Source organism: Pogona vitticeps, chromosome 5, assembly GCF_051106095.1.
Source record: "Pogona vitticeps strain Pit_001003342236 chromosome 5, PviZW2.1, whole genome shotgun sequence".
Taxonomy (NCBI): Eukaryota; Metazoa; Chordata; class Lepidosauria; order Squamata; family Agamidae; genus Pogona; species Pogona vitticeps.
The window spans coordinates 117,275,625-117,302,432 of NC_135787.1; the positions used below are offsets into that span (position 1 = coordinate 117,275,625).

The window sequence follows — 26,808 nt, forward strand, 5'->3', positions numbered from 1 at the left end:
ATCAAGACAGTGACTTTCTGGTGCCCTGCTTGGGTCTCATAGCCCATAACTGCATCACTAATAATCTTCACACTAGTAATGTTCTTCCTATGAACATGGGATGTAAACTATGGGGGGCAATAGTGCCAGTAATGATGAGGATAGGCTGCTTGGGCTACAGAGTTAATATGTTCAACCATTTAAAAAGAAAAAGTGGTGCAGGGAGAAAGATAGACAGGAGAATACCTTATAAAAAGAAACTAATACCTCCCTTACCTGCAGCTGATAGAAAGACACCAAATGTACTTCTATTCAGAAAGTTTTGGGAATAACTGGCTGACATATTTGTCCTGACTATTTTGATACTCAGATTGATTGGATGGTTTTTGCTCTTTGTCTTTTATATTATTATTTTTATTGTTACTGTATTGTGTTAGCAGTATATCATAGAGTACCCTGAGAGTCTATCTGGCTAGAAAAAAGCAGCAAACAAAACTGAAAATAGCTAGCTAGCTAGATTTGTGCTAACAAAAACAAAATGAGTCATATCTGATCAAACCGCAAATCAAAATTTATATCCTGCCTTTTCTGTGAAGCATTCAAGGTGCACAGTTTTCTTCTCATAAAACCCAAGTGGGGATTTGGTGAGCCAGATCTCCATATATTGATTTAGTGGGCCTACTCCAGTGGTGACTTGCTACTGGATTTCAGTCATTGACTTCTGTCACGATCCCCATGTGGCCCCTGCTTGTTTCATCAAACTAAGAGCTCATGCTACCTGTCCTTCAGCTGCCACCAGTTGATTACATCAACATTGTGTAATATTAATAATAGAGGTCCATGCAAGGTATCATTTTAAAAAGAACCAAATACAAGTTGTTTATTTTTACAGATGAAGTTACTTCAAGTAATGTTGTTAACTTTTAACAAACATCCTCCTTCATCCACTCTCAACCCCCCCCTCTCCTGCCCAAATTCCAAAAACCCCTCAACTTTCAATCTTCCAATTTCTCTAAACTCACCCTCCTCCTGCTGAGTCTCTTATATCTCATGACTCCGCCACTCCAGCACCCCTATTGGTCTATGCAGATAGCATATGAGTATTCATGACCTGGGCAGACACCCCAACCTCTTCTCATGAAACCCTGTAGGGTAGATTAGACTGAGATGCAGTGAGTGGCCAATGGTCATACAATGAATTTCATGCCCCTATGGGGGCTGGCTCCTAAGTCTCCCCAGTGTTAGCTCACTAGTCACTATACTGCCTCTTGTATTACGGGACAACCATATGGTCCAATCACAGACCAATGCTTATGGGGTATACCTAGTTGGGACTTGGTGTTGTGGTATGTGACATTAAAACACTGTAGCAGCAGTAAAAAGGACAGCTAGCATGTTGAAGAATAGGTGCTCCCTCAAATGGTGAATGTGTATGTCACCACATATGATTTAACTCAGTTTTGTTTCTTGCTTTGTTTAGTGGTTGTTCACTGAAACATAAACATGGGCTTAACTGCCAACACACATACATCTCAGAAAATCTTGCTGTTAGAAGGAGCACAGGTTAACTGGAGGACAAACACATTCTCTCTATCAGATTTGATATGTTATTTGAAGACAATATCTAAGAGCACGAAAGTCAATGTACCAGAAGAGAAAGGAAGCAAAGTTGTTTCTTTTTAATGAGAAGACAGCAGTAACACAAAGTGCCTTTTGTTGACCTGAAATCACACTCTTAAGAGTGTATTTTTATTCTCTTACTCTCTGCAGGGGGAAGAACAGTGAGTTTTTCTGGCTTACCTGGTACTGGGAACGTTTCAGAAAATGCTCCACGTGGTACTGTGGTATATACTTTCACAGTCAATTTAACACCTAATATTTCAGTTCAGACAGACTATCCTACCATCATAAACTCAAACCCAATTACAAAAGCTTTCGCAATTAACTCTGATCCTTCACTTTTGTATAAGGTAAGTCTTTACTCAACCACAGAAACTATGGGTTACTCAAATAGCTAGCAGGGGAATATATTGTTATGACATCAATAATATTTTTCCTCGTACAGTATTATAAAATACGGAAGTGAGAAGTACTCCCAATGTTTAGTTGAGTACTTGAAGAAAATCAAATCTATCATCTGTCTTAAAAGGTCACAGTGAAATATCTCCCTAAAGTTAATGATACTGCATTTGAATCTCTTATTTTAATTCTGCTTGTAGAAAGTGGGCATTATTTAAATAAATATGGAAAATAGGAGGAGCCACGAGCAGTGAGAACAGGGGAATTCTAGGGCTCTAGATTCCCCTGGGTCTACTCCGAGTCAGATGACCCCCCCCGGAGAAGGAGGGGGCAAGTTCCACAGGAGAATGGACTTGTTAGCAAGTGGGAGCTTTGGAACCGCCAAATTTCAGATGGCAGTCTGGTTTTTGGGAGAGTTCCCTTCCTGCACGCAGTCTGTCTCGTGAAGTTGCCATGATCGGTGAGTTAGCTGCTCGGCAAAGGGGAGGAAATTTATTATCTGACTACAGAACAGAAATTAATCTACTCTGCTGATAAGCTACAGCAAGTAAAGATCAAATCTGCTATGTGAAACTGTTTGGAAGGAGACCTCAAGCGGCATAACTTTGGACGCCTTAACATTGGAGTTTTTTACTACGCCATAGCACAAAAACGAAACCAACTTATTCTCTTTCCTTTCTAACCCTCCCTCCCAGAGAACTGGCCTCCCATAAATCTGTAAAGTTAGGACTTAAGAACTTTAAATAATTCTGCAATGACTCTGTATCTGGCTACAATGTCTACGAAGTCCCCCCTCACAAGACTTTAAGAGCGGACTTGCCAATAAATCATGTGGAGATTTTGAGTAATTAATCTGTCAACTGGTATGGCCATGGAAGGTGGGGGTGAGTTATCGTCGCAACTGGCAATGCATTATTTCAAGGAACTCCTTCAAGAATGTCAAAGCCACATAATCGGACATTTGGGAATGCAACTTGAGGAGTTCAGAATGGAGCTGAAAGAAATATTTTCTGCTATGCACGAAAAAATCGAAAGCAAGGGGGAATCCCAGATAATTAATGGACAGTCTTCAATCTTGGAGAAACAGCAATTGGCACGATGTGAAGATAACCCAGAGTCAGAGAGAGAGAAGAAAAAGACTCCTTTTCTTCAAAAGATGACTAAAAAAGACAAAAGGGGGAGCGGGAAAGGGAGAATGTATCTTAAGACTGTGTTGAAAAGAAAGAAGATAAGGGCGGGATGGGCAAAGCTCAGGGCAAGAAGTTATGATCAGAGGTCACATGCTATCTTGCTCCAAAATCTAAACACTGACTACATTGGGATTAAATCAATTAACCGCATAGAAATTGCTTTAAAGAAATATTACAGATGGCATTTCAAAACTGGGAAATACTTTGTTGGGGAGGCATGTATATTGAGATATTAAATATATTTGATCATGAGGCCAATTCCGGTTGGATGACACTGGAGCTGATAAATAGAAACCAGAAAGGGGGAAGTTACTTGCTGAATAAATAATAGAAGTCATTTGTTTTAAGATAGATATAATTAATATGTAAAGCAATATGATCAATATACTATAAGCAAATTTGGCCAAACATGAAACCTAAGGTTAGATAAGTGTATGTGATTTATAGATTTTAGAAATGATGATGAATAACATGATTGGATGTTTTGTTTTAAGGCATGTATATGGATATATCAAATATGCAAGAACTATAAGAATGATTATGCTGAAAATATTAGATACATAGTTTACTGTATATAAGAATGGAGATTATCAAGGAATGAATAGGCCTGTGTGGATTTTATGCTGGATAAGAAATTTTAAAGAGGAAATGAGGAATGTATATGATAAGAGACAGATGGATGGAAATGCAGATAAGAGAATTCAAACATTTATTATAAATTTAGGATGTTAGATAATTATATTTATTATATGTAATAACGATGTGGATTATAACATGTGCAGATGCACACAGATATATTATTTCTGTAGTCAGAATTTACATAATAGATAAGCTGGTATCAGAAACACCTCCCCGCCTATATGTTTGTCTTGTCACTTGTGTATGTTTTGTTAGTTGCATATGTTATTGCTTTGTAGGTATTCTTGTTGCTGTTTGTTGTAGGTATGTATGTTATAAAAAATAATAAAATGTTATTATTAAAAAAAAAGAAAATAAAAGTTGGATCTAGATTATTGTTTCTGGTGTAGCAAAATCACTCATAAGGTCTCTTCCAGCAGTGGATTTCTAAGATTATAGAACTGTTGGATAGCTCACTGAGTAAGGTATTTGGCTGAGGAACCAGCGGTTGGGAGTTCATTTCCTCACTGTGCCTCCTTGACAGGGCTGGATTCAATGATCCATAGTTTGGCTTCCTGCTCTGCAGTTCTGATGATAATTATAGTATATTAGGAATAAATGGTCACATCACATGTCTGTTCCTACATTACTTTTTATACCATTTTCTCTACATGAATAAGAATGTTCCTCTTGTGAAAAGCAATGCATAATAATAATAATAATAATAATAATAATAATAATAATAATAATAATAATAATAATAATAATAATAATAATAATAATAATAATAATAATAATAATAATAATAATAATGAAAAAATTCCAGCCCACTTATGGAAAACTGATCCATAGGTGGGTTGGAATCACAGCCAGATTAATCAATGAATTAAGGGGCAACCAGCCTACTATTCCAGAGGGCACTCTATAGTTATTAAGATATGAGACAAAATGAGCAGGCATTGTTCCTTTCAATTGTTTAATGAAAAGTGATCCAGTTGTCACCTTTCATGTACTGTATTTATTTATTTCTAAAATGTATAGGGACGTGGTGGCGCTGTGGGCTAAACCGCAGAAGCCTGTGCTGCAGGGTCAGAAGACCAGCAGTCGTAAGATCGAATCCACGCGACGAAGTGAGCTCCCGTCGCTTGTCCCAGCTCCTGCCAACCTAGCGGTTCGAAAGCATGCAAATGCGAGTAGATAAATAGGGACCACCTCGGTGGGAAGGTAACAGCGTTCGTTGTCTAAGTCGCACTGGCCATGTGACCACGGAAGATTGTCTTCAGGCAAAACGCTGACTCTATGGCTTGGAAACGGGGATGAGCACCGGACCCCTAGAGTCGAACATGACTGGACAAAAATTGTCAAGGGGAACCTTTACCTTTACCTTTTAAAATGTATTGATCACTCTAGGTGACAGTTCTTGTGATGACCTACAACAAAACCAAAATGAAATCCCAACTTTTTCTTAAAAAACACAAAACACCAGAATCCTGTGGCAAAATATGGGAAGGAGAATCACACAAGTGGTTTCCTTAATCTTCTGGACTTCTCACACACCCTGAACTATGTGCAGTTCAGACAACTAAAACACAACACAACAGTTATGTAATTTTGGATTTACTCTGCAGAACTGCTGCTGGATTCTGTCCAATAACAGAACAAGCAATGTATTATTGTTTCTCTCCTATCAGAGACTGCACTTCATCATAGCTATTCTGACTCTGGATGTAGTAGCTTGTAATAAGCAATTATGCTGTGCGGCACTCAAAGCACTCCCAAAGGTTGTTTGGGCAATACATTCTTTTCCTTTCCATGGTTCTATTGTGGCTTTCTGAATTTTTTGAATCCTAATTTTTTATTCATTTTCAATAGGAGTAGGGGTTGGGGTGCAGATACAGGGGAATAAGTAAGGGATAAGTAAGGGTGGGGAAAGAGTAATATTCCAGAGAGTGAAAGAGTGTTCTTACATGCACTCACTAAGTTATGCTAAAGAAGGAAATCAGTAAATAAACAATATAACAATTATTCCAGAATATCTATCATTACTACTCTCTCCATTCCTTTGGATCTTCTCATACTTCTTTTATCTATACTTTCTAATCCATATTTTGGATCCAGTTATAAAACTGTTCCCATTTTTAAAGTTCTTTTGAGATGGTCTTTCATTTAATGCTTCTGTTAGTAAATCCATCTCCACCACTTCCAGTATCTTTTCTATCAGTTCCTCAAGATCTCTTCTTTTTTCAGATATTTTCCATATAATATCCTCATTGCTGTAATTACATGTATGATCAAATATCCCATTTCTTTATCAACAATTTCAGTCATAATATTCAATAGAAACAATTCAGGTTTAAATGGTATCACATAAGATAAGTATTTTTTGTAACATTTCATGTACAGTATTAATCTCCAATAATATTTTGCTTCCCTGCATGTCCACCAGATATGGTAAAAAGTGTCTTTCTGCATTTTATGTGTTTTATGATTTCTTAGTCTTTATTCCTTTGCTTACTACCTCTCTCTTGACTATCCTCTTGATTCAACAAATTCTTAACATCCTGTGGCAAATCCACATTTTAAGTGGACCTGTCTTATAACAACAACAACATGCTATCAGTTTGATTCCCAGGTATAAAATACTGGGGATAGTTTAATAGTTGTTGAATTGTAAGCCGCCTAGAGTGGTCAAATAAGACCAGATAGGCGGGATAGAAATCAAATAAATAAATAAATAAATAAATAAATAAATAAATAAATAAATAAATAAATAAATAAATAAATAAATAAATAAATAAATAAATAAATAAATAAATAAATAAATAAATAAATAAATAAATAAATAAATAAATAATAGTTCTTACTTCTGGTGGTGCTCTGAGATTGTGCAGTGTGCCAGGGTGTACACTCAATAGCTCTTCTTCCCAAGACACAGTAGGAAATTGAATGCCTGGTGCTCCAACTCACTGAGCTACCCAGCCAACTGGCTTTGATAGTCATGTGTTTTAAAATCAACCATTCTATGTCCTATAATTGAACCAAGAATCCATAGCACCATACAATCCACATTCTTAAAGCCTGTTGTAAGATGTTTGCTGCATGTTGAATTCTTAATTAAAAAAATATTCCAGGCCATCTGTATTCAGAGTTCTATTGCTTGATCCTACTGATTTGTCAACATACATTCCATAGCTTTCATTTTGGACCTTAAACTTCATTTAATGAACCACTTGCTTTTTACTGACTACTGCACTATTAATTCAGTCTTCCTAAATTTGAATTTTTAGATCATACATATTACTTGTATGGCTGGCTGAGAGAAAGGAGGGGGCAGCTTTTGACTACAAAGAAGTAGAACTACTACCTGTGATTTATCTTTTGGGCTAAGACTCAAGGCTTGTTCCTTGGTATTGTGTTAACTGGGAAATGACTTCAGCTGTGGTGAAGGAAAGGGGGCAGAAACTGCTTTTGGCTTCGTGAACTTTTGAGGGAACCTGAGGCCTGATTGGTGGACCACCTCAAAAGGTCCAAAAGGTGATGAATAAGATATAAAAAGAAATTCAGAAATTACCTTCTTTGGCTTAGTTATCTCTGAGCAGATCCTATGCTCAGTTGCTGCCCTGTTCTGCCATGCTGTGAGGGATACACTCTGTGCATGCTCTGAGGCTATGCTAAAGCTACACTAGTGTGTAATAAGTACTAAGTAACTTAATTAACTCTCTTGTTTTCTTGTGTATTTGCTCTGTATTGCTTCTGCTGTAGATTCTTACTGTTAGTTCCAAAATGCTTTTTATAGTTTTTGAAATTTTTGCCTTTTTGCCTTTTCACTATTCTTAATAAAATAGAAAAATTGCTCTATTCCATTGTCTGCAGTCTTTGTTAATAGGGTTTGTACGTAACACCAGCTGTTACCTTGATCAGTCTATAGGGAGCCTTTATGTTTTGTGGGTGGTAATTCTACCTTTCAGGGTTGCTGTGAAAATCAAAGCACTTAACCTTGTAGGGTTTATTTTTCTTTTTTGAACTCCCTGAAAGTACTACTTAGGTCAGGCTAGAGCACTGGAAGGTATAAGGTCCAAGCAGATTCCCTAGCCACCAGGGTAGTGTGGCTGAGTGGTTCCATTACATAAAATATCATCAAAATAATAATACTGTAATGTTTCCTGTTGACTCCAATAAGAAGCAAGAGGTTTTGCTTCAACCCGATGTTTGCTGATACAGTACTTAATTTTTCCACTTCAGGTTGTTACAACTGGAGACCTCAACCTAGATTATGAAACCATGCCCCCTCGATTTGAATTGCAGATCCTCGTTTATGACACAGCTGGAGCAAAAGACCTACAAATCCTCACTGTTCAACTGCTTGATGAAAATGAACCTCCAGTGTTTCAAGGCAATATAGCAACTCAAAGTAAGATGTTGGTAGAGGCCCTGTTTTGTGTCTGAATGCCTTGCAAGATAAGTTTGGTGATGTTGTGAGACAGGGCTTTCTCTGTAGCAGCACTTTGACTGCGGAATTCACTCCCCAGGGAAACTGGCCTATCTCCGTCTTTGATGCACTTCTGACATAAAGCCGTTTACCTTTTGTTCTTTAAAACTGGTGTCAGTGTTGACTTTGAAATGCTTTTTAAAACATGTTTTTAAAGAATGTGTTCATCTGTTTTATCATACTGAACCATGGCAGCTGTGGTGGGTAGAAATGTGATTTATAAATACTTGCAATCCATCAGTTGAGTGAATTAAATTTGGAGAAATTCTGCACATGTGTCTAAAATATGAGAGTTTGAAGAATAAAAAAAAATTACCTGTTGACTGCAAATATATAATTTAACTGTAAAAGCAGCTTCAGTTCTCCTAATTGCATGTTGCTTTTTGAAATAGCTAGTGGGGTTTTTTTTTTGAAAGTAAGATCCCAGCTGCATGATTATCTCATCAGACACCCTCACACACAGAGATGTTTGAACTGGTTGCATTAGAAGGAACATAGGATGCAAGAAAAGCTTAAGACATGAGAACGGGTGCACATGGATGCAAAAAAAAAAAAGTTATTTGCCTGAACATTTAGAAGTTCCAATCAAAAATAAGAAGTTGTTTTATTATGGTTTAACAATGTTAAAACTGAGTGCATGTTGCCCTTAAACTGTACAATTTGTATTATAATTATAATATATAATTTTTATTGTAAGGCACCTTTGACATTACTGGGCAGTTAAAATTTTAACAGTCATACATGTAAGATGTGCCATAGTTCCTCATTTTTCCAATTGCATATCTAGAAGTGGCTAACTGCACCTTTTCCCTCCCCCCTCCTCCAACTGCCCATTTTGTGCTCAAATGCACTCTTAAAAACACAAGACAAACCTGGAAATGGCAGAATGACATGAAGCATACAGTATATGGCATATCTGGAATAAAAAAGAAGCAGACCGAAGTAGTCTGATGAGGAAATATCAAACAGCATCAACATGAATGAAATGATCTAGGACTCTAAGTTAACATTTAAGTATGTGCCCAAGTAGATTAAATTTGTGGGCTTCAACTGGAAACATCACAATGCCTTAGTTATTCAAACTCCAAATGTGGACCTGCAGTCGTAAGATTGAATCCACGCGACGGAGTGAGCCCCCATCGCTTGTCCCAGCTCCTGCCAACCTAGCGGTTCGAAAGCATGCAAAATGCAAAATGCGAGTAGATAAATAGGTGCCACCATGGTGGGAAGGTAACGGCGTTCCGTGTCTAGTCACACTGGCCATGTGACCATGGAAGATTGTCTTCGGACAAACAGTAGCTCTATGGGTTGGAAACAGAGATGAGCACTGCCCCCTAGAGTTGGACACAACTGGACAAATTGTCAAGACCTTTACCTTTACCTAGAGTTCAATTGAATATCAGGAAAAATCTCCTAACTGTTAGAGCAGTATGACAGTGGAACCAGTTACCTTGGGAGGTAGTGAGTGCTTCAACACTGGAAGCATTAAAAAGAAACTTAGACAACAACCTGGGATATATCCTTTGATTTGTATTCCTGCATTGAGCAGGGGGTTGGACTTGATGGCCTTATAGGCCCCTTCCAACTTCACAATTCTATGATTCAATGATTCCATGCTTCTATGACAGTCAACTTCTGTACTTTGAAGAGAAGAGGCCACCATTTTGTCTTTTGGCTCAGCCAGCAAAATATCTTGGGCCTGCCATGGCTACAGAAATTATACTATTACATTTCAGGAGTTAACAGAAGTAATTTCACTAATGCCTAAAAAAGGCTAGAATAGGATACAGCAGTACTTATGTATGCATAATTACCTAATGAAAATTCCTTCCTTCCTTCTTTCCTTCCTTCCCTTCTATATGTAACCTTTGTCCTCAAAGGAGACGCAAGGCACCTCACATTTAATTAAAATAACATAGTAAACACTGTTAAGAACACTGTAAGATATGATATTAAAAAGTTAAACAAATAATAATAATATTAAACTCCACCATTTAAAAACAGTTAAACTACAATGGAACCTAATTCCAAATAAACATGCATAAAAACATGCAAACAATCCTTTTGGTCCAGGGGAGAATTGGCAGGGGAGATACTGCATCCTTGTCATCGTCCTCTGTTTTAGGCAATATTTGTGCATAACTGAACTTCTTTCTTAAATTAAAACTGCATTCATTAAATTCTCTAATATATTCAATTGTTCTAATATATTTATTCACCTCTGCTTTCCTGATGTGTTTACTCATGTCCCTAAATTAATGTTACGTGACACCTTTTATCTATGCAGCTGTTGAGGTCTACATTTTGGAAAGCACACCAAGTAGACTTATTTATGAGGTTAATGTAAATGACCCTGAAATAGCAACATCTACAGAAATCATGGTAAGTTTAATTCCACAAATTCTTTAACAGATACAATAAATACGTTAGTAGATAGGGATAGGAAACATGTGGCCCTCCAGCTGTTGGACTTGAATGTTCATCAGCCAGTAGTGAAAAATGGCTATTGCAGTAAAACGGTTGAAGGACTATAGCTCCCCATCTCTGAGGTGCAAAATCAATCTTCTCTTTGGAAAATTTACTTTTTAAAACTACAACTCCCAGAGCAACTCTGCTGGAATCCCTAACATAACTTGCTGACTGAGAGGTTCTGCAAGTTGAATGAAATTAATGTAAAATTTCCATTAAAGTAATGCTACACATACATGCATACATGCATACATGCATACATGCATACATGCATACATGCATACATGCATACATACATACATACATACATACATACATACATACATACATACATACATGAGAGAGAAAGACAGAGAGCATTTTTTAATAAATTTTATTTTCCCAACATAAAACTTACAAATATGTAAGAAACAGCATCTTTTATAGCTTTCATAGTAAATTGCTTTTTCTTGCCCTTTTAGTCTCTTTGTTAGTCAGTCCATTTCTGCACACTCTAATATTTTTTTAATAATCAATTAATCTTTTGGTGGGTCACCCTCTTTCCAGACCTGTGCCCATGCTAATCTAGCTGCTGTCAGGACATGTGACATTATATAATAACTTTGCTTGTTTATATTATTTGGTATTAATCCCAATAAGAAAATTTCTGGTTTAAATTGTACTTCTTGCTTAGTCATTTGCTTAGTCCACGTATGAATTTTGATCCAATATTTCTTTGCAATATCACATGTCCACCATGTGTGGTAATAAGGTCCTTCTTGGTTTTTGCAATACCAGCACTTAGTCGAGATGTTGGCAGAAATTTTTGCAAGTCTGGATGGAGGGAGATGCCATCTATAAAACATTTTGTAGAGATTTTGCTAATGTTAACTTAAGATTTTTGGTCCACAGACAGAGAGCATTTTTGCAGAGTGCTGCTTGACCTGATTAAAGTTTTATGTGAATCTAAGCCTGGAAATATTATTTTAATGGAAATATTCCTTTAATTTTACTTTGGTTTGTAGAACCTCCCATTCAACATGTGATATTAAGGGATTCCAGCTGGGTGAATCTAAGAGTTATAGTTTCAAAAAGTAAAATTTCCAAGCCCTGATCTAACCCATCAATCAGATTCCAGCAGTGCCCGAGACAAATGATGTAAGGAAGTCCCACAAACACAGCATGATGGCCACAGGCCTCTCTTATTGTTTCCTCTCACCTTTGAATAGAGTGTTGCTTTTAGTTCTCCTGCCCAATAATGTGAGACAAGGAATCCTTGTGCAGCAGAATACTGGCAGGGATACTGAGGAGGCTATCCAGGCTGGTAACTAGAAGGTTCATACTTATGGGTAACAAGGTAACCATCCTAATAGATGCTGTGGGTGGGGACGACAGTGGCAGACCTCTGTTTCTGTGCAACTTCCCCTCTGATGGGGAACATTAGAATGTGCACTATAGAGCCTACCCTGCCCCCCCTCCCCCGAACTAGCCTGGTTGCAGTGGAGGATGCTGTCCTGCTGCTGGTGCTGAAGTAGGATTCAGCTACAATTCAACCTAGGTTCTGCAGATGGAATGGGAGACAGAGGTGCACCATCTTTGCCTAGTGACAAAAATGTTCTGGGCTGGACTTGGCTAATACCTGTTCAATGGGCTACTGAGGTTCAAATCACCTATTAAGAGGCACACATATAACAGCATCAAAACAAGAGCGAGCTAATTTGCAAAATGCAGAGTGAAGCTCTGGATGGTCAGATGTCATTTATGGCTTTAAAGAAGTCTGCTTCCAATGATGTGCTAATTGTAATGAGAGTTGAAACCAAGCTTGAAAAAGTTACTTTCAAAAACTTTTCTCTACTGGACATGTTGAATGGAGGATTCTGGGAATTGTAGTCAAAACAACAAATTCCCAACCTCTGGACAAAACATTGATAGCAATAGCTGTTCTTATTTTTCTTATTGATACCATGTACTAAACGGTGCTAATATATTCTGCCATGTCGTGTATTCCAGTATTCATTGACTCCCGAATCACTGCCATTCAATATTTCTACCACTGGAACCATTTACTCTTTGAAGGAATTTGATTATGAGAAAGATCCACACAGGTAAGGAGTAAGTGCATATTTGCAGCACACACCACATACCAGAAAATACACATATGATGTTTTAAAAGTATTTATTGTTAACTGAGATACACTATACATAAATCACAAAGTGAATCTTGCATCGTCTTTTGGTTTCACAGCTATATATTAAACATCACAGCAAGGGACTCCCTTGGCCTGAGTACCAGTAGGATTGTGATAGTCAGTATCATAAACACCAATGATGAACGACCTTACTTTACCATGTAAGTGATGACTTCCAGGTACATCAAAACATCTAGACTTTCTAACTGAGCACCGAGGGATTCATGAGTTTTGGAAGACTAAGAGAGAGATTAATTGGCAGACTCTAGAATACAGAATAACTGATTTCAGAGGTCTCCTTTTCAAGATTTGGCAAGGAGTGGGAGAGCAGTCATTTGTACTACCAAACTGAACTCACTGGAGATGAGAGAGAGAGAGAGAGAAGAAAATTATTGTAAAGCTGCTATGATGTGCTTATTTTTAGAGACTTACGGCACATTATCTGCAGGAAGTGAGCTAATGTAGGCCACTTTGAAATGACCTAATGTAGGTCTCTCCCATTCACCCTGAAATCATCCCTGCCAATATTGTGAAGTGGCTTAATAAGTGAGCCACTTCGGGACATTGGCAAATTAATCACTTTCTCTGCTCCTCAGCTAGAGGGATATGGGAAATGATTGCTTTATTTTTTTTATTTTTGCTGCTTATTAAGCCACTTCAAGATACTTGAAACATCCAGGTGGGATCAGGCACATCACAAATTACTTTACCATGTGGCTATTATACACACTGGGTAAATTTTTGGCCCATTATTTTCTCTCAGTCTAGCTCATCTCATAGGGTTGCCATGAAAGTAAAATGGGAGAGAAGAATGATGTGTACTATTGAGCGGAACTCACTGGAGGGGAAACAAAATATAAATGCAATGAACGAAACCAATTTTAAAAAACAAAACTGTTTGTGCACTGGTGATTTACATAGAATTACTAAAAAAATAGAGTTGGAAGGGGGTTATAAAGCCATCAAGTCCAATGCCCTCCTCAACGTAGGAAGCTAATTTAAATAATATTTTAACTTGGCTTACATTTGTAAACATCCTAGCTAGATTGTAAAACTCAATGACTAAAAGACAATACGTCAAAGACAAAAGAGAACAAATAAATAAATAAATAACAGCAGGTGTCAAAGCAGGCCCAGTACTAGAAAAACTGTAATCACATATCTAGACATTCACATTCTTTTAATGTATCACTTCAACAATGTAACATGTTCAGTCACAAGCAACATAACAACCCGCTTTTCTTGACTGGAGCAACAATGGCAACCTGGCTGCTGATTTATAAAGACTAAAACTAATAATAATAAAAACACAACAAGTTTCTTTTCGAATGTAGTTACGAAGGATGTGATACTAACCTTAGATGGAAGTGTTGTTTAGAATAATGTGTGAAAGAGCTGGTAAAACATATACGTTTCTGACTTGATTCTCTCCCATAGGGAAAAAAGAGTTTTCAGCATTCCAGAAGAAAGTACACCAGGATATGTTGTTGTTGCCAATATAACCGTTGAGGATCCAGATGGTGAAGGCTTTATTCATAGCCGTCGCTTCAGCATTAATAACCCTAAAGCCTTCCCAAATTTTGCCATTGATCCAGGTAAGGAATACATTTCATTGAATTAATTTCATATGTATTTACTGTACTGTACTGTCAATTTTGCTTTTATTTTAATTTTTAGTTATGTTACTGTTTTTACAATTGTTATTATTGCCATTTTCAGTCCTGTGAAACACCCAGAGTGGCCTATCATCAGATGGGTGGTATAGAAACCAAATAAATAAATAAAATATGAAGGGCATTTAATGGCAAAGCACATACAGTAGCAGGATAGGGAAAAAAAAAGTCTTATGAGAAAAGGTTGAAGGGACCTTCTGCATTTAAGACTGGGGAGGTCATAGTGCTTTTTGTATAGCTGAAGGTTTATCGTGTAGAGGAGGGCAGTGTCTTGTTTTCTGGACCCTCAGGGGACAGAACTAGATTTAATGGACCAAGTTACAGGAGGATCAATTTGGGCTGAACATTCAGAGAAGCCTCCCATCTCCCACTGAAATCAGTGAAACTTCTGTCAGCATAATTAAATCTAGATCTAACTCAGAGAGATATATGTAGTTACACAGGCAGTTGGATTTCAGGTTCATCTCTCGCTGGAAATCCGGTGGGGGGACTGGGTCTGCTGCCCTTCTGGGAGTAACTATGCTGTTTGCCATATATGCTCTGTTTGTGTATTTATAAATTAATAAAGGCCCAAATCCTGTTGAATAAGGTATACCAGCATAAAGGAGATGACATCACTGGTGGTTGCCACTAATTAAAGGGTCGCTGCTTCAATAGCAGTGCTTCCATGACTTGGAGACAATCAGTCTCATTGTTGTACCAACCCCAGGATTTAAGCAGGAATTATTTAATTAGTGGTGATCTGCCTCTGCCAGTGAAGTTATCTCCCTTACACGAATATAATTTATGCAAGAGAGTTTTGTTATGACAAAATATTATGAAAACTTCATAAGTCTCCAGTAATTTCTACCAACAAAGAAAGCCAAACCCATATGGTCTCTCTATGGAACTTTCCAAGGCCCAGGGAAACAGAGGGCATCAAACACTCTGCTAATTTATCGGAAGAGTACAGGAGGTGTACTCCTTACTCAAATTTTCCTTACTTTCAGAATACTCACCAAAGCAGAACTTTATAAAGAGGCCTTTTGAAACATCTTGCCTCTAAGATAGGTTTCTATTATTTTTTTTCCTTTGGAACTTATGTTATGTCACCATTTGAATTGATTTTATTGATTTTATTTGATTTTTAAAATTCTGGTTATTTGGTTGTAATTTGTCACTTCTTTCATTCTTTGTATATTGTTATTTTATGCTATATTGTTGGGGGGCATATTATTGCTATGGGTTGATTTTCCTTGTATGGTGCCCAGAGTAATGAGATTCACTAAATTGGCTGGAATGAACGAATAAAAAACCAACCAAAGAAACAAAATGTAGGACATCAATCATTCTAATTGACTATTTCAAAAAATTCAGAAAAATCAAGTTATGATCACAGAAATGTTTGTACTTGTAAATGGAAATACTTACAATGTATTTATTTCTTAGTATACGGTACAGTTTTAGTGGCAAAACGGATAGATTGTGATGCTTCTCCCTTCAAAGAAGAACGCAACATTTCTTTGATTCTTCGTGTTGTGGATAGCCCTAGTGGCACACAAAGTGATACAACAGAAATAATTATAACTATTGAAGATGTGAATGACAACCCACCAGAATGTAATCTATATAATTACAGGTATCAATATTTTGCACTGCATCGGAATCCTCAAACTTTGAGAAGTTATAAATGACCCCTTGATCCTTCTTAGCATAGAGTTTGGTGCATTAGGTTGTTCAGCTGTAATGAATAAATACTAAAGCTTTTAAAATGGCTAGAAACAGGAATCAGTGGCTCATTGTTACATTAGTACCAGCTAATTATCAGCTAATAAAATTAGGAGGCATTCTATTAAGGTCACATTTAAGTATTACTGGCAGTTTTAAATGTAAGTGGCAAAATCAAATTCTAGACCAAAGTAAATGACATGTTTAGTGTGTGTTTAGGACAAGTGGTCCTTCAAGTGGTGAATAGCATGTGATCTTTAGTGAGATAGTTTTAAAGAGCAGAATTCTATGCTAACTCACTTTTCAGGATTGTCAGAGTGTCACTTTCAGTAAATTGCATCCCCTTCAGTTTCCATGCTCCCCAAGTGTCCTGTCTCTTGGCTCCCCTGTCTCTCCGATGGTACCCCTACTCTGCTTCTCATTCCATATGTCCGTCTCTCTTTAATGCCAACAATTCATCTCTTACCTCAGAGTGACTAGCAAAGATGGCTAAGGGCCAGCAGAACAGACATTAGGCCAGCTGCAACTGCTCAATCCAAACCCTTCCTGGCCTTGGCATGTTGGACATTGTTTAGGACGACTCTTGCCCTGGTGTAATTTTATTCCATCTGGTGCCCCTGGGCCAGATGGAGTTTGGGCTTAGCACTGCTTAGCTTCTATCTCATTCTCTCTCATCTCTGTCTCTTTTTTGGCTCTTCTGCTTGCAGATTTTATTCAGAGCAGTTCTGTTGGTAGATCCCTTTACTGTTATATCTCTGAGATCAGACAACAGAAGCGCTCTGCTGCCTACATAAAGGGATTTCTACTGGTGGAAGAAGTTTCTGCTTACTCCTAAGCTCTTGCAGTCAACACCTCTTTCAGTTGGGACTGCACCGTCAGGTCCCCAGTTTTAGATTTCTAATAAACAGGGCAGGTGACTTCAAAGCAATAGCCTTCCTATGACTTTACAGAGCTAAATTAACTATCAAGTAGACCAACACTTTCGATGATGAGCTCACATATTTTCTGCTTGCTTCTTGTCTGTTAAAAGCTGCTTTTTCTTTTACAGATAAGCTCCACAGATCCTCTGCCCATCATTCTGTTTACTCTATAGATACTCTAAATGGGCAGAATTAGAAATGTAACAAATACCACAGCTGGATGGCTTAAATCCTAACTGTTGTCACAAGCCTCGTGTAGACCTTTACCACCCTGGCTGCAAGGGAGGTAGCTGTGCAGGAACTTGTAATCATCTTGAGCTATTTATCATTCGCATGCAGAGCTCAATCTTTGCATAAAAACTGAAGGAAATCAGCACTGCAGCATACTGTACATGAGTAGATCTGGGAATTAATGCCTTACCAAAAATTATTGGCAAAAAAAGCCTCTAGACACACACAAGATGCTGGGTAGATTCTGCCAGCTGGATATATTAGAACATGATAGAAATATGTATAACAATGAAGGGAACTTAATCTGCATGCTGTGGTCGATTCAAGGCTCTAGTGGGCCCTGGGCAAACAATATATAATAGTGGAGGACCCCCTTCCTCCTCTCTCCCTCTCCCGTACCTCCCACCAACATAGGTCACACAACATGAACAGTGTAAGATAACATAAATGAGACTGACTGAGTAAGATGATCTTGGTGGCAGTAAATAAGTGAACAATGCTTAGATAAACAAGCAAACAACATAACAATGAAAAAAAGAGTCTAGCTTATGTCCCACCTGCACAGCAATGCCACCCAACATAGGAAGATCAGATGCCCAGCCTCTGGTGGAGTGGAGAGAAGTTGGAGGAGGGCTGTGTCCCTGCCAGAGGGTCCTGCAGCTCTTCCCCGGGTGTGGCGGCACTGGCGCCATAGTGGGCTGTCGGCGGCTGGATGTGATGCACGAAGGAACACTGCCTGCCCGCTGGCCAGGAACACTACCTACATGCACGGCATCACCACCCCGGCCAGCCTTGCCCTTGCAGCCCCATTGGCTCCCAGCCAGCTGCTGCTGCTGCTCCTCTGGCCACTTCATCCCCTTCTTCATGTGGGCCCAGACGGACCGTGGGCCCTGGGCCAATGCCCACTTTGCCCTCTGAATAAAGCACCCCTGCTGCCCATTGATGACTCCCCTGTATGCAGAAGCGATGGGATTTATTTGTTTTTACCGTGTTTTTTTTACATTTTTTCAAATGTATTTGCACAGCATTGGGGTTTTTTTTGTTTTTGCTAATAGTTTGTTTTGAGGATATCGGGTTATGAAAGGGACACCAGAAATGAGCCGTACAGACAGCCATAGTGTCCAAATGTATTGCCTGACAAGTTACAAGCCCCCACACACTGCACAGGTAGAAAGATGGACAGAGATAATTGTTGTTTAAAGTTGCCCCTATTGCTTGTTGTTACCCATTCTTTCAAGCCTGACAGAAAGGTTCCCTTCTTCCCTGTGTGCACTAAAGTAGTATCTAAAATAGGATGTTGCCCTGGGGCCAGGAAATCTGCGATTTAATCCACTTGGGAATGCACTTCTCCAGCATCCTACTGTCACGTGCATTATAGCAGCCTCCCCCAAAAACTGTCCTTGCCATGTAACAGAATACAACCCACATCACCCCCTACTCAGCCCAGTGGACGTGCTCTTTTGGAGACAATGGGAGTTGTCATTCAGCACATCTGTAGAGGGTTATGCTTTTAGGGCTGGTGCTGTCTGTAACCACTAAGTATTAGGAAAAATGGAAGATGATTCATGCACATTTCCCCCTCACCCTTTTAAACAGATTGGTGATTGCTGAAACAGCACCCCCTGGATCAGTAGTTCTGAATTTGAAAAATTCCTGTCACGATATTGATGCTGAGTCACCAAATAACTTGTTTAATTTCACGGAATTATCCGGAGTTGGAAGCAGTAAATTCTCACAGGACCCGCCTGGCTCTGGAGAAATCAAGGTCAGCAGATTATCATTTTATCTCATAAAATTTGGTGGAAACACTGCAGCCACCACCTTTCTTCGGGCCCAGCTTAGGATGTTGTGCCACTTGTAGCAAGAAAAAGTGAGAGCAGTGAAGGGCCAGGAAATGATTTTTTGCTAATATTTTAAAATGTGTTCTGTTGACAATTAAATATCAGCAGTGCCATTTTAAGTTAATATTACTGTTCCTTGTTACTTAATTATTATCAAACTATTTACACAAATTATTCAATAGATTAGTCATGCAATTCACTAAAGACTTTAACATTAACAAGTCGATTTTCTTGACATGGATGCAATAGAGCTAACACTAAGCTCTGTCTGCTGTGCTTATCTGACAGGACTTTTGTAAAGAGGGGGGTTGGAGTGTTCTAAATAGACTATGAAGGCTGCTTTATAATCTGTTCTTTGGTGATATACAGTAAATTATCTGTACTGGACAGCTTCTAAGGGTTCCGGAGGAACAGACTTGTCAATCTGCAGGTGTTGCAGCAAACTCAAAAAGCAGTCCTGTGGTACTTTTTATCTGGCCAGCAACCTATATGGATGCATTTGAAGAATTTGACTGCAATCCACAGAGGTTTGTGCCAAATAAAAACAGTAAATCTTTAAACGGCCACAAAACCCTTTATTAGTTTTGCTTCTGAGGTGCTGGATAGCTCTGTAGCTTAGGTAGAGGTTGGGAATTCAGTTCCCCACTGTGCCTCCTTGATAGGGGCTGGACTCCATGATCCATAGGGTCTCTTCCAGCTCTGCACTTCCATGATGATGATGATGATTAGCACAGTCTCTCCACAATCTAGCCATCTGTTTTGCTATTATCTGTGTGGGTGTTGTATAATTTCCTTTATAGGTTCTCTGTCTACCATTGTGCACAAAACAATCCATTTATTTGTCTTTCATCTGCTCAAGTTTGAAAACCTTGATTGCCCTCTCTTCCATAATTGATAATTTTCAGTCCTCCACCTTACGGACTGTGAGCTTCCCCAGTCTGCTGCCCATCAACTATTTTGGGCTGCCATTCCAACAGCCCCAGCCATTAGGGTCTATGTGCGTTACAACCCAAAACATCTGCAGGATGCTGGGATGGGCAAGACTTCCAATTTCCCGGTGGCCAATAATGCCTAGGGATGATCAAACTTCTAGTCCAAGCATCTGGAAGACAAGGAATGGAGGCTTTCTTATGCAAATAAGTTCCACTAATCCTAGGCTGTTAGTTCTTTGAATTAAATCCACTGGTTTCATTTGGAGCTCACTATCATTAATCCTTGGCAGGTGTTGGAGAAACTGTGAGTGTTCTGTGGGTTTAGATTTTCCAGCCATACATCCAGTCCTGACTACAGAGAACCCATGAAAGCAAGGTCTTGTGGTCTATGAACCACATACTGCCTCTGGGGGTCCAAATCGAACTCCTCGTTACCCCCATTGCCCAAAAACAGTCTAGGAAAAATGGGAAAGAATTTGGCTCAAAAAGCCCCCTGTGCCTTCCAGATGAGCATGTGGGCAATTATGGCATATTTTAGCATTCCCAGCACCACTATCTGCCTTTGGTTTTTAGAAGCTTTTAAAAAAGATTGTCCACTACAGGTAGCAAGGGAGCTTTTTGAGTTAAAAAAACACTGAGTTTTTTGTTAGACATTTTAGTTCACACAAAAGTGCCTGGCTCTCCAAGGTCGAGGACTGATCCTGTGCAGTCTGCATAGCTCTGGAGGTTGCCAGCCCTACATTAAAACAATAACCAAATGAGAAGTTCACATCTACAGAAATCTCATGGAATCAGTTGGTCTACTCTAGTGGGTCTTTGCAACTGCTTTTACGCCTTGCTCTTTTAGATAGTTTAGGTGCTGATTGTTCTTGCTTGCCTCCCCTCATTTTCTTGTTGTTTTATACTTTATGATCTGTAGTTTTTGATTATGAGCTGCCTGGGGTATACTGCCAAAACAGATGAGAGAACACAGTGTAAATGGATTTATACAAACAAATAAAATGACTGAAAAGAATAGTCCTTTAAGAAGAAACAAAAAAACTTTTAGGCTGTAGTCCTGTGCCCCCTGGGAAGGTATCCTGGCTCCCTCTCTGCTCACCGGGATATCTGAAGGGAGAGAAGGAAACCCATCTGCAGAAGCCTCCCCATTAGTGTAGTGGAAGCATTCACTGCCCTTGCTGCTCTGCTATATGCTCCCTAGCAAAAAGAGGGCATGACAGATTGAGAAGAAGTGTTTGTTCCTTGTAAAAGCCTCTCCCAGGCAAGGGAGAGAAAGCACTCTCATCCTGAATCCTTCCAGGCACATCCTCACCTCAATTTTGTCAGGGAAAACGTGGCAGAGATTTGTATTTGGGGGGTTGGGGTGTCCTCTTTTTTGGATTATTCCGCTCCCAACGCCACAGGATTGCCCTGTTGCTATAAAGAAGGCAAACCCAAAGGTTCTCTAAACAGATTTATTTCTTCTATTCCACCTTCCTTGGGCTTAAAATTAGGAGTAAAATTGAAATAGTCAGAAATAGGCAAGTAATATAAAAACTAAATTAAATGATGTCTTCTCCATCTAGTTGACAGGAACTGTGGATCTTGAAAATGGAACTCTGGAAGAATATACTCTGAATATTGTGGTGCAGGATATTGCCCCACCTTACTATGCTAGCAAGTATTTTATTTATTCTTTATCTGTTTAGTTTGTTTCTCTGTATTTTTCTCCTCTGTAGCAGACCTCTATATTGTAACTCAACACCCTCATGTCCCACAATAGTGAGAAGACAACACTCCCACTGGCTATCCTAAATAGACTAAACATCACTTTTTGATCTTTGTCCTTCATGTAAAGCTTTAAACTCTTCTTCTTTAATAAGCTACTTAATTTAAAATGGTTGGCTTGTATTAGATGCAAGTTTACAGTAATTAAGAGGTTGGCCCCAGCTACTAAATAACATTCTGATTTACTTGAATTGACCACTAAACATAGAAACAGAAGGAATTGTCCTACTAGGCAAAAGATCCATTCATCTCCATTAAAGAGTCAGCTTTTACTGAACTCAGATTCCCTTATAAGAGGACAATTTGCTCCCTGATCTCCATCCTAGTCAAATAAATTAGAGACCATTATACTGCAGATTCCTTCTGCAGTGATCTTTTTGTATGTTCTGAAACTCAGGATGCTATTCAGTTAAATAACAGAAAACTAGTTAGGATGGAATTACTGTATTAATTTTATTTGGAATTGTCTGTATGTCTATGCTTTTGTTTGTCCACCCACCAACCTTTTTCATATTTGGACATTTAACTTGTGGTGACAGAGAATTTCTCACTAAGCTATTCCCCAAATGACAAACCTATCTACCGACAACTAGGAGTTCCACAAGATTTTATGCCTTGCATCTTCTGGACATCTCTTCGTCCTAGTGCTGGACTGAAGAGTGCTGGTCCCTGTCAGAAGGGCACAGAACTCTCCGGCTGGACTGGTTACGGTTTGTCAAGAAATTCAGTGTGACAGATGGCAGACTAATACAAATTTTGGGGAACTGTTTGGGAGAATGGGTCCACCAACAAGAGAAAGTCCCCACCTACATATGCAACATTCTGGAAAATTTAAGTCTAGTTGAAAGAAGAGTTGTTGATTTGTTTCATCATCACACTTCATCTGATTGCTACACTTTCAGAGAATATCTACATCTATGTCAAAATACAACCAGTCAATGAGTTTGACCCAGTCTTCAGTAGCCCTTCTTATGTATTCAACGTGTCAGAAACAACAGCTAGTAAGTAATGATTACTATTTTAGAAACATGCAAGACTGAAAAAATATGTTCCGAGATAATTGCTGAATGGTACAATGTTGAATGATAATTGCTGAATGGTACTACCCAGTGAGTGCAGTGGATAGAGTGATGACTCAGGAGACCAAGGTTTGAATCCTTCTCTGACCATGGAAACTCCCTGAAAGAGTGCAACTGGTAAAGCCACTCCTTAAATATCTCACTTACCTCGAAAGCTCTATTAGGTTAGCTGTGAGTTGGTTCTAATCTGATGTCATGTAACACACATAGTGCCCTCACTCCCTCATCCTTGCATATAACCTAATGGCATTTATAGCTTTGTAATCAATTCCAGGAGTAATCAAAGCCTTCCAGAGAAGAGGTTCTGTGTACATTGTGGCAAAGGAAGATGCAATGTGGCTGAAGAACCAAAAACATGGGCTCCCATTTTTTCAGCATGCATGACAAGTTGCTTGTGTTTGTGGAGCAAATAGGTTGCTCCACTAGTTCAGTTGCTCTTCCTTAATTCTTAAATTGGATTGACTTTTTTTTTAAAAAAAAAATTGCAGTGCACTCTTGGGTCTATACAAATGTGAGTTCTGTGGTTTTCAGGGAATTATTCCTAGATATGAATCAAATTTAGGATTGCAAATTCATGAAAATAGAGCTATTAAAATAAAAACAATCATGGGGGAAGTAGCTGAGGAAACCAAAGTCACATAAAAGCTCTGCAACATGCAAGAGGAGACCCTCTATTTTTTAATTTCACACATTTAAGCAACAGTCTTACTCAGCTCCTGTCACAGAACCATGAATGAAGAAGCCTGCTATGAAACTTATTACTTACTCTCTCTCTCTCTCTCTCTCTTCTAGTAAAGCTTGGAAAAGAGAAATCTTTGGACTTGAACTCCCAGAATTGCTCTTTAAGCATGGCCATCACTGGGGAATTCTGGGAGTTGTAGTTTTTTTATTTAAAACCTTTCCAAATGTTGACCTCTATTTTCTTGCAGACATACCGTAACTGCTACAAATGTAAGGACAGAGCAGTTTTTGCCTGCATAATAAATTATTTGTGGAAACACTAACAATATGAGAGACCATCAAATTCTTTAGTTATAGGAATGTTTTTTTTCAGTCTTGAAGCTTTAGAATATAGCATGGACCTGTTGCTATTGCCCATTATTGTGTTGTCACAAAAAGATTACATCCTGTACTTACATTATGTGTTTATTTTATTGTTTATACCTGTTATTACTATTCTCACGATTACCACCAAATTATCAATTCCCTCTTTTAGAAGAAAACTCAAGGTAGGTTACAACTGAGGGAATTTAAAAAATGAAATAGCAGCTAAAATTTGGTGTGTCTGTACTTGAGGAGCTTCTTCATTGCTTCTGAGACAGAGTAGTCAACATTTTAATATCTTTAGCTGAAAGCCAAAACCAATCTCCCTTTCCTGTGCCCTGAAGTTCCCCACAAGTATTGCCACTTCTCCCCTCCAAGTTGCTTGCCTTCAAAATTGCTTACAGTAAAGACAAATACAATAACACTGTTGACTTTTTTGCCAGTCACCCTTCATGTCTCTTGCATCCATCCTTTGGTTTCAGTTCTGCTTTTCCTGACTCGCTCCTTATGGAGTGAGCAAGTGACTGTGACACAAAATATTTGCTGGTATTTAATTTAGCCTGTTTTGATGTATTCTCAAAGGCTTTCATAGCTGGGATTCAATGGCTGATGTGGGTTTTTCGGATTGTTTGGCCATGTTCTGAGGGTTTTTCTTCCTAATGTTTTGCCAGGCTCTGTGGCCGGCACCTTCAGAGGACAGGCGTCAGAACTCTGTCTTTGCTCTATCCTATTTTGGTTTAGGTTTCGTAGTATAGCATAGTATAGCATAGCATAGCATAGCATAGCATAGTATAGTATCAAAGACCTTTGTCAGCTAATACTGGAATTCTAGCACCTAATACAGAAAATATTACAAATGTCCCTGCCTGAGAAGATAAACGTAACAATAACTAAATTAACTAAACTGCCAGGCTAGCTGTGGGATTTCTGAAAATAAAATGCAGTAAAATAATTTTTGCAAATGTTGGCTAGAATTCTGTTTATGCAGTTATTCTGCATCAGCCATGGCAATTTTTTGGAATAAAAAAGTTCTGATTCCTCCCCCCACCCCCAAAAAAAGGCGTCCTGGGATCTTCCACATCATGCAGAAGCCATTGGGGGTTGTGAGAGAGGAGACGTCTTTAACTTCCAGAAATTGCCACTGGTGAGATGATTTTCCTGCTGGTAGCAATTATTGGAAATCAAAGGCTTTCTTGAATCTTGTAGCTCCCAACACCTTCCTCACAATGAAGGGGGTTCCACAGGAACCTCAAGATTTTGGGGGGGAAGGTGGGAATTTAAAATGTTTATTTCAAAAATACAGTAACACATGGTTTATAATATAATCTCTCTTATGTGGCATAACTTTACAGAACACAATTCCAACCATTACATAAGAAATACAGTCTGCACTGGAAACTGTGTATGTAAAGAACTCTTGTGGATACTGTGAAAATCTAATACATTTTAGCCTTTTTCAAATACTGGAAAAAATTCCTCGTTCCATGTGTATATGGTTAAAAAAACTGTTTCTTTTCAGGTGGATCCAGCATTGGAAACGTGTATGCTACTGACAAAGATATACCATTCACAGGAATAACATATTCAATTCTGGCAGGAGGAGGAACCAATGACATCACAGAAATATTTTGGATTGATCCTGCCAAGGGCAGTGTGAACATTGTAGCTAAATTAGACTACGACAAAACAGAAACGCCAATGTATTTCACAGTCCAGGCTTCTGACAATGAACACAAGACTGCTATAGCATCAGTGAGTGAAATGTAGATATATCCACTTGTAAAACAGACACATTTCTTGCCTTTTATCCTGATTAAAATGGTAGGGCTTGGGAGACATTACAAGAATGTGGCATGAAAGCATATGAAGCCTTTTGAAGTAGGGGAATTTGTCTCTCAATTTCCACCCTTTATTTCCAGTACTCAGTGCCATTATTTGTCATGATCTTTCAGTTCTGAGATCATGAGTGACAGAAGATTTTTACACAAGGAAAGGAAGCATCTCCTCTGTTCCAGTATATAGTAAAATTGAAAGGACTTGGCTCTACCTTGTACAAATTCTTTGGGGGAAACTAGACTTTAAGCAGAATGCATATTCCATATCAATTACACATGTTTACACAAATTAAGGCTGTCTTTACCTTCTGATGACCAATCACAAAACAGTTGTTGGAATGCAAACTGCAGAAGAGGAGAGAGACACAGCCTATACTAAACAAATGTTTTATAACTTATGCACGCATTGCTTCTAAATATGTTCTAAGCATATCATCCACCCTTAATCAGTGTTCTTAACCTTGACTGCAGAGCTAGCCCATTCCTTCCTAGTTGGAGAGCGCCTGCATCTTCTTTGCAGGCTGAGATTCCCAGAATGGGATTTCTTTATTTATTATTTATCTATTTAAAATATTTCTATCCTGCCTTGCTCCCCAAAAGGGACACAAGGTGGCTCACATAATTTAAAAGACAACATTCAAAAGCTAAAAACAGTAAATATACAAATATTTTAAAAGAATTAAACAAGTATTATATTAAAAATGGTAAAGAAAATCAATATTAAAACACGTTCAAAACGAAAGAGCAAAACAGTTTATTTAAAAAAACCCTCAGACCACCAGTCATTAAGGAGACGCCTACCCAAAGAGAAAGGTCTTTGCCTGTTTGCAGAAGGAGAGTAAAGATG

At 38.5% G+C, this 26,808-nt stretch overlaps 1 protein-coding gene across 1 annotated transcript in view; it reads left to right on the forward strand.

Annotated features, from left to right (window-relative positions):
* CDHR3 (cadherin related family member 3) overlaps nucleotides 1-26,808 on the forward strand; it is a 69,447-nt gene that overhangs the window by 27,336 nt on the left and 15,303 nt on the right. The window contains exons 3-13 of the mRNA XM_078376801.1: nucleotides 1,750-1,949; nucleotides 8,049-8,217; nucleotides 10,583-10,677; nucleotides 12,754-12,848; nucleotides 12,989-13,093; nucleotides 14,370-14,527; nucleotides 16,034-16,223; nucleotides 19,060-19,228; nucleotides 21,802-21,892; nucleotides 22,906-23,004; nucleotides 25,646-25,878. Of these exons, the coding sequence (XP_078232927.1) occupies nucleotides 1,750-1,949; nucleotides 8,049-8,217; nucleotides 10,583-10,677; nucleotides 12,754-12,848; nucleotides 12,989-13,093; nucleotides 14,370-14,527; nucleotides 16,034-16,223; nucleotides 19,060-19,228; nucleotides 21,802-21,892; nucleotides 22,906-23,004; nucleotides 25,646-25,878 (1,604 nt within the window). The remainder of the gene's footprint in view (nucleotides 1-1,749; nucleotides 1,950-8,048; nucleotides 8,218-10,582; nucleotides 10,678-12,753; nucleotides 12,849-12,988; nucleotides 13,094-14,369; nucleotides 14,528-16,033; nucleotides 16,224-19,059; nucleotides 19,229-21,801; nucleotides 21,893-22,905; nucleotides 23,005-25,645; nucleotides 25,879-26,808) is intronic.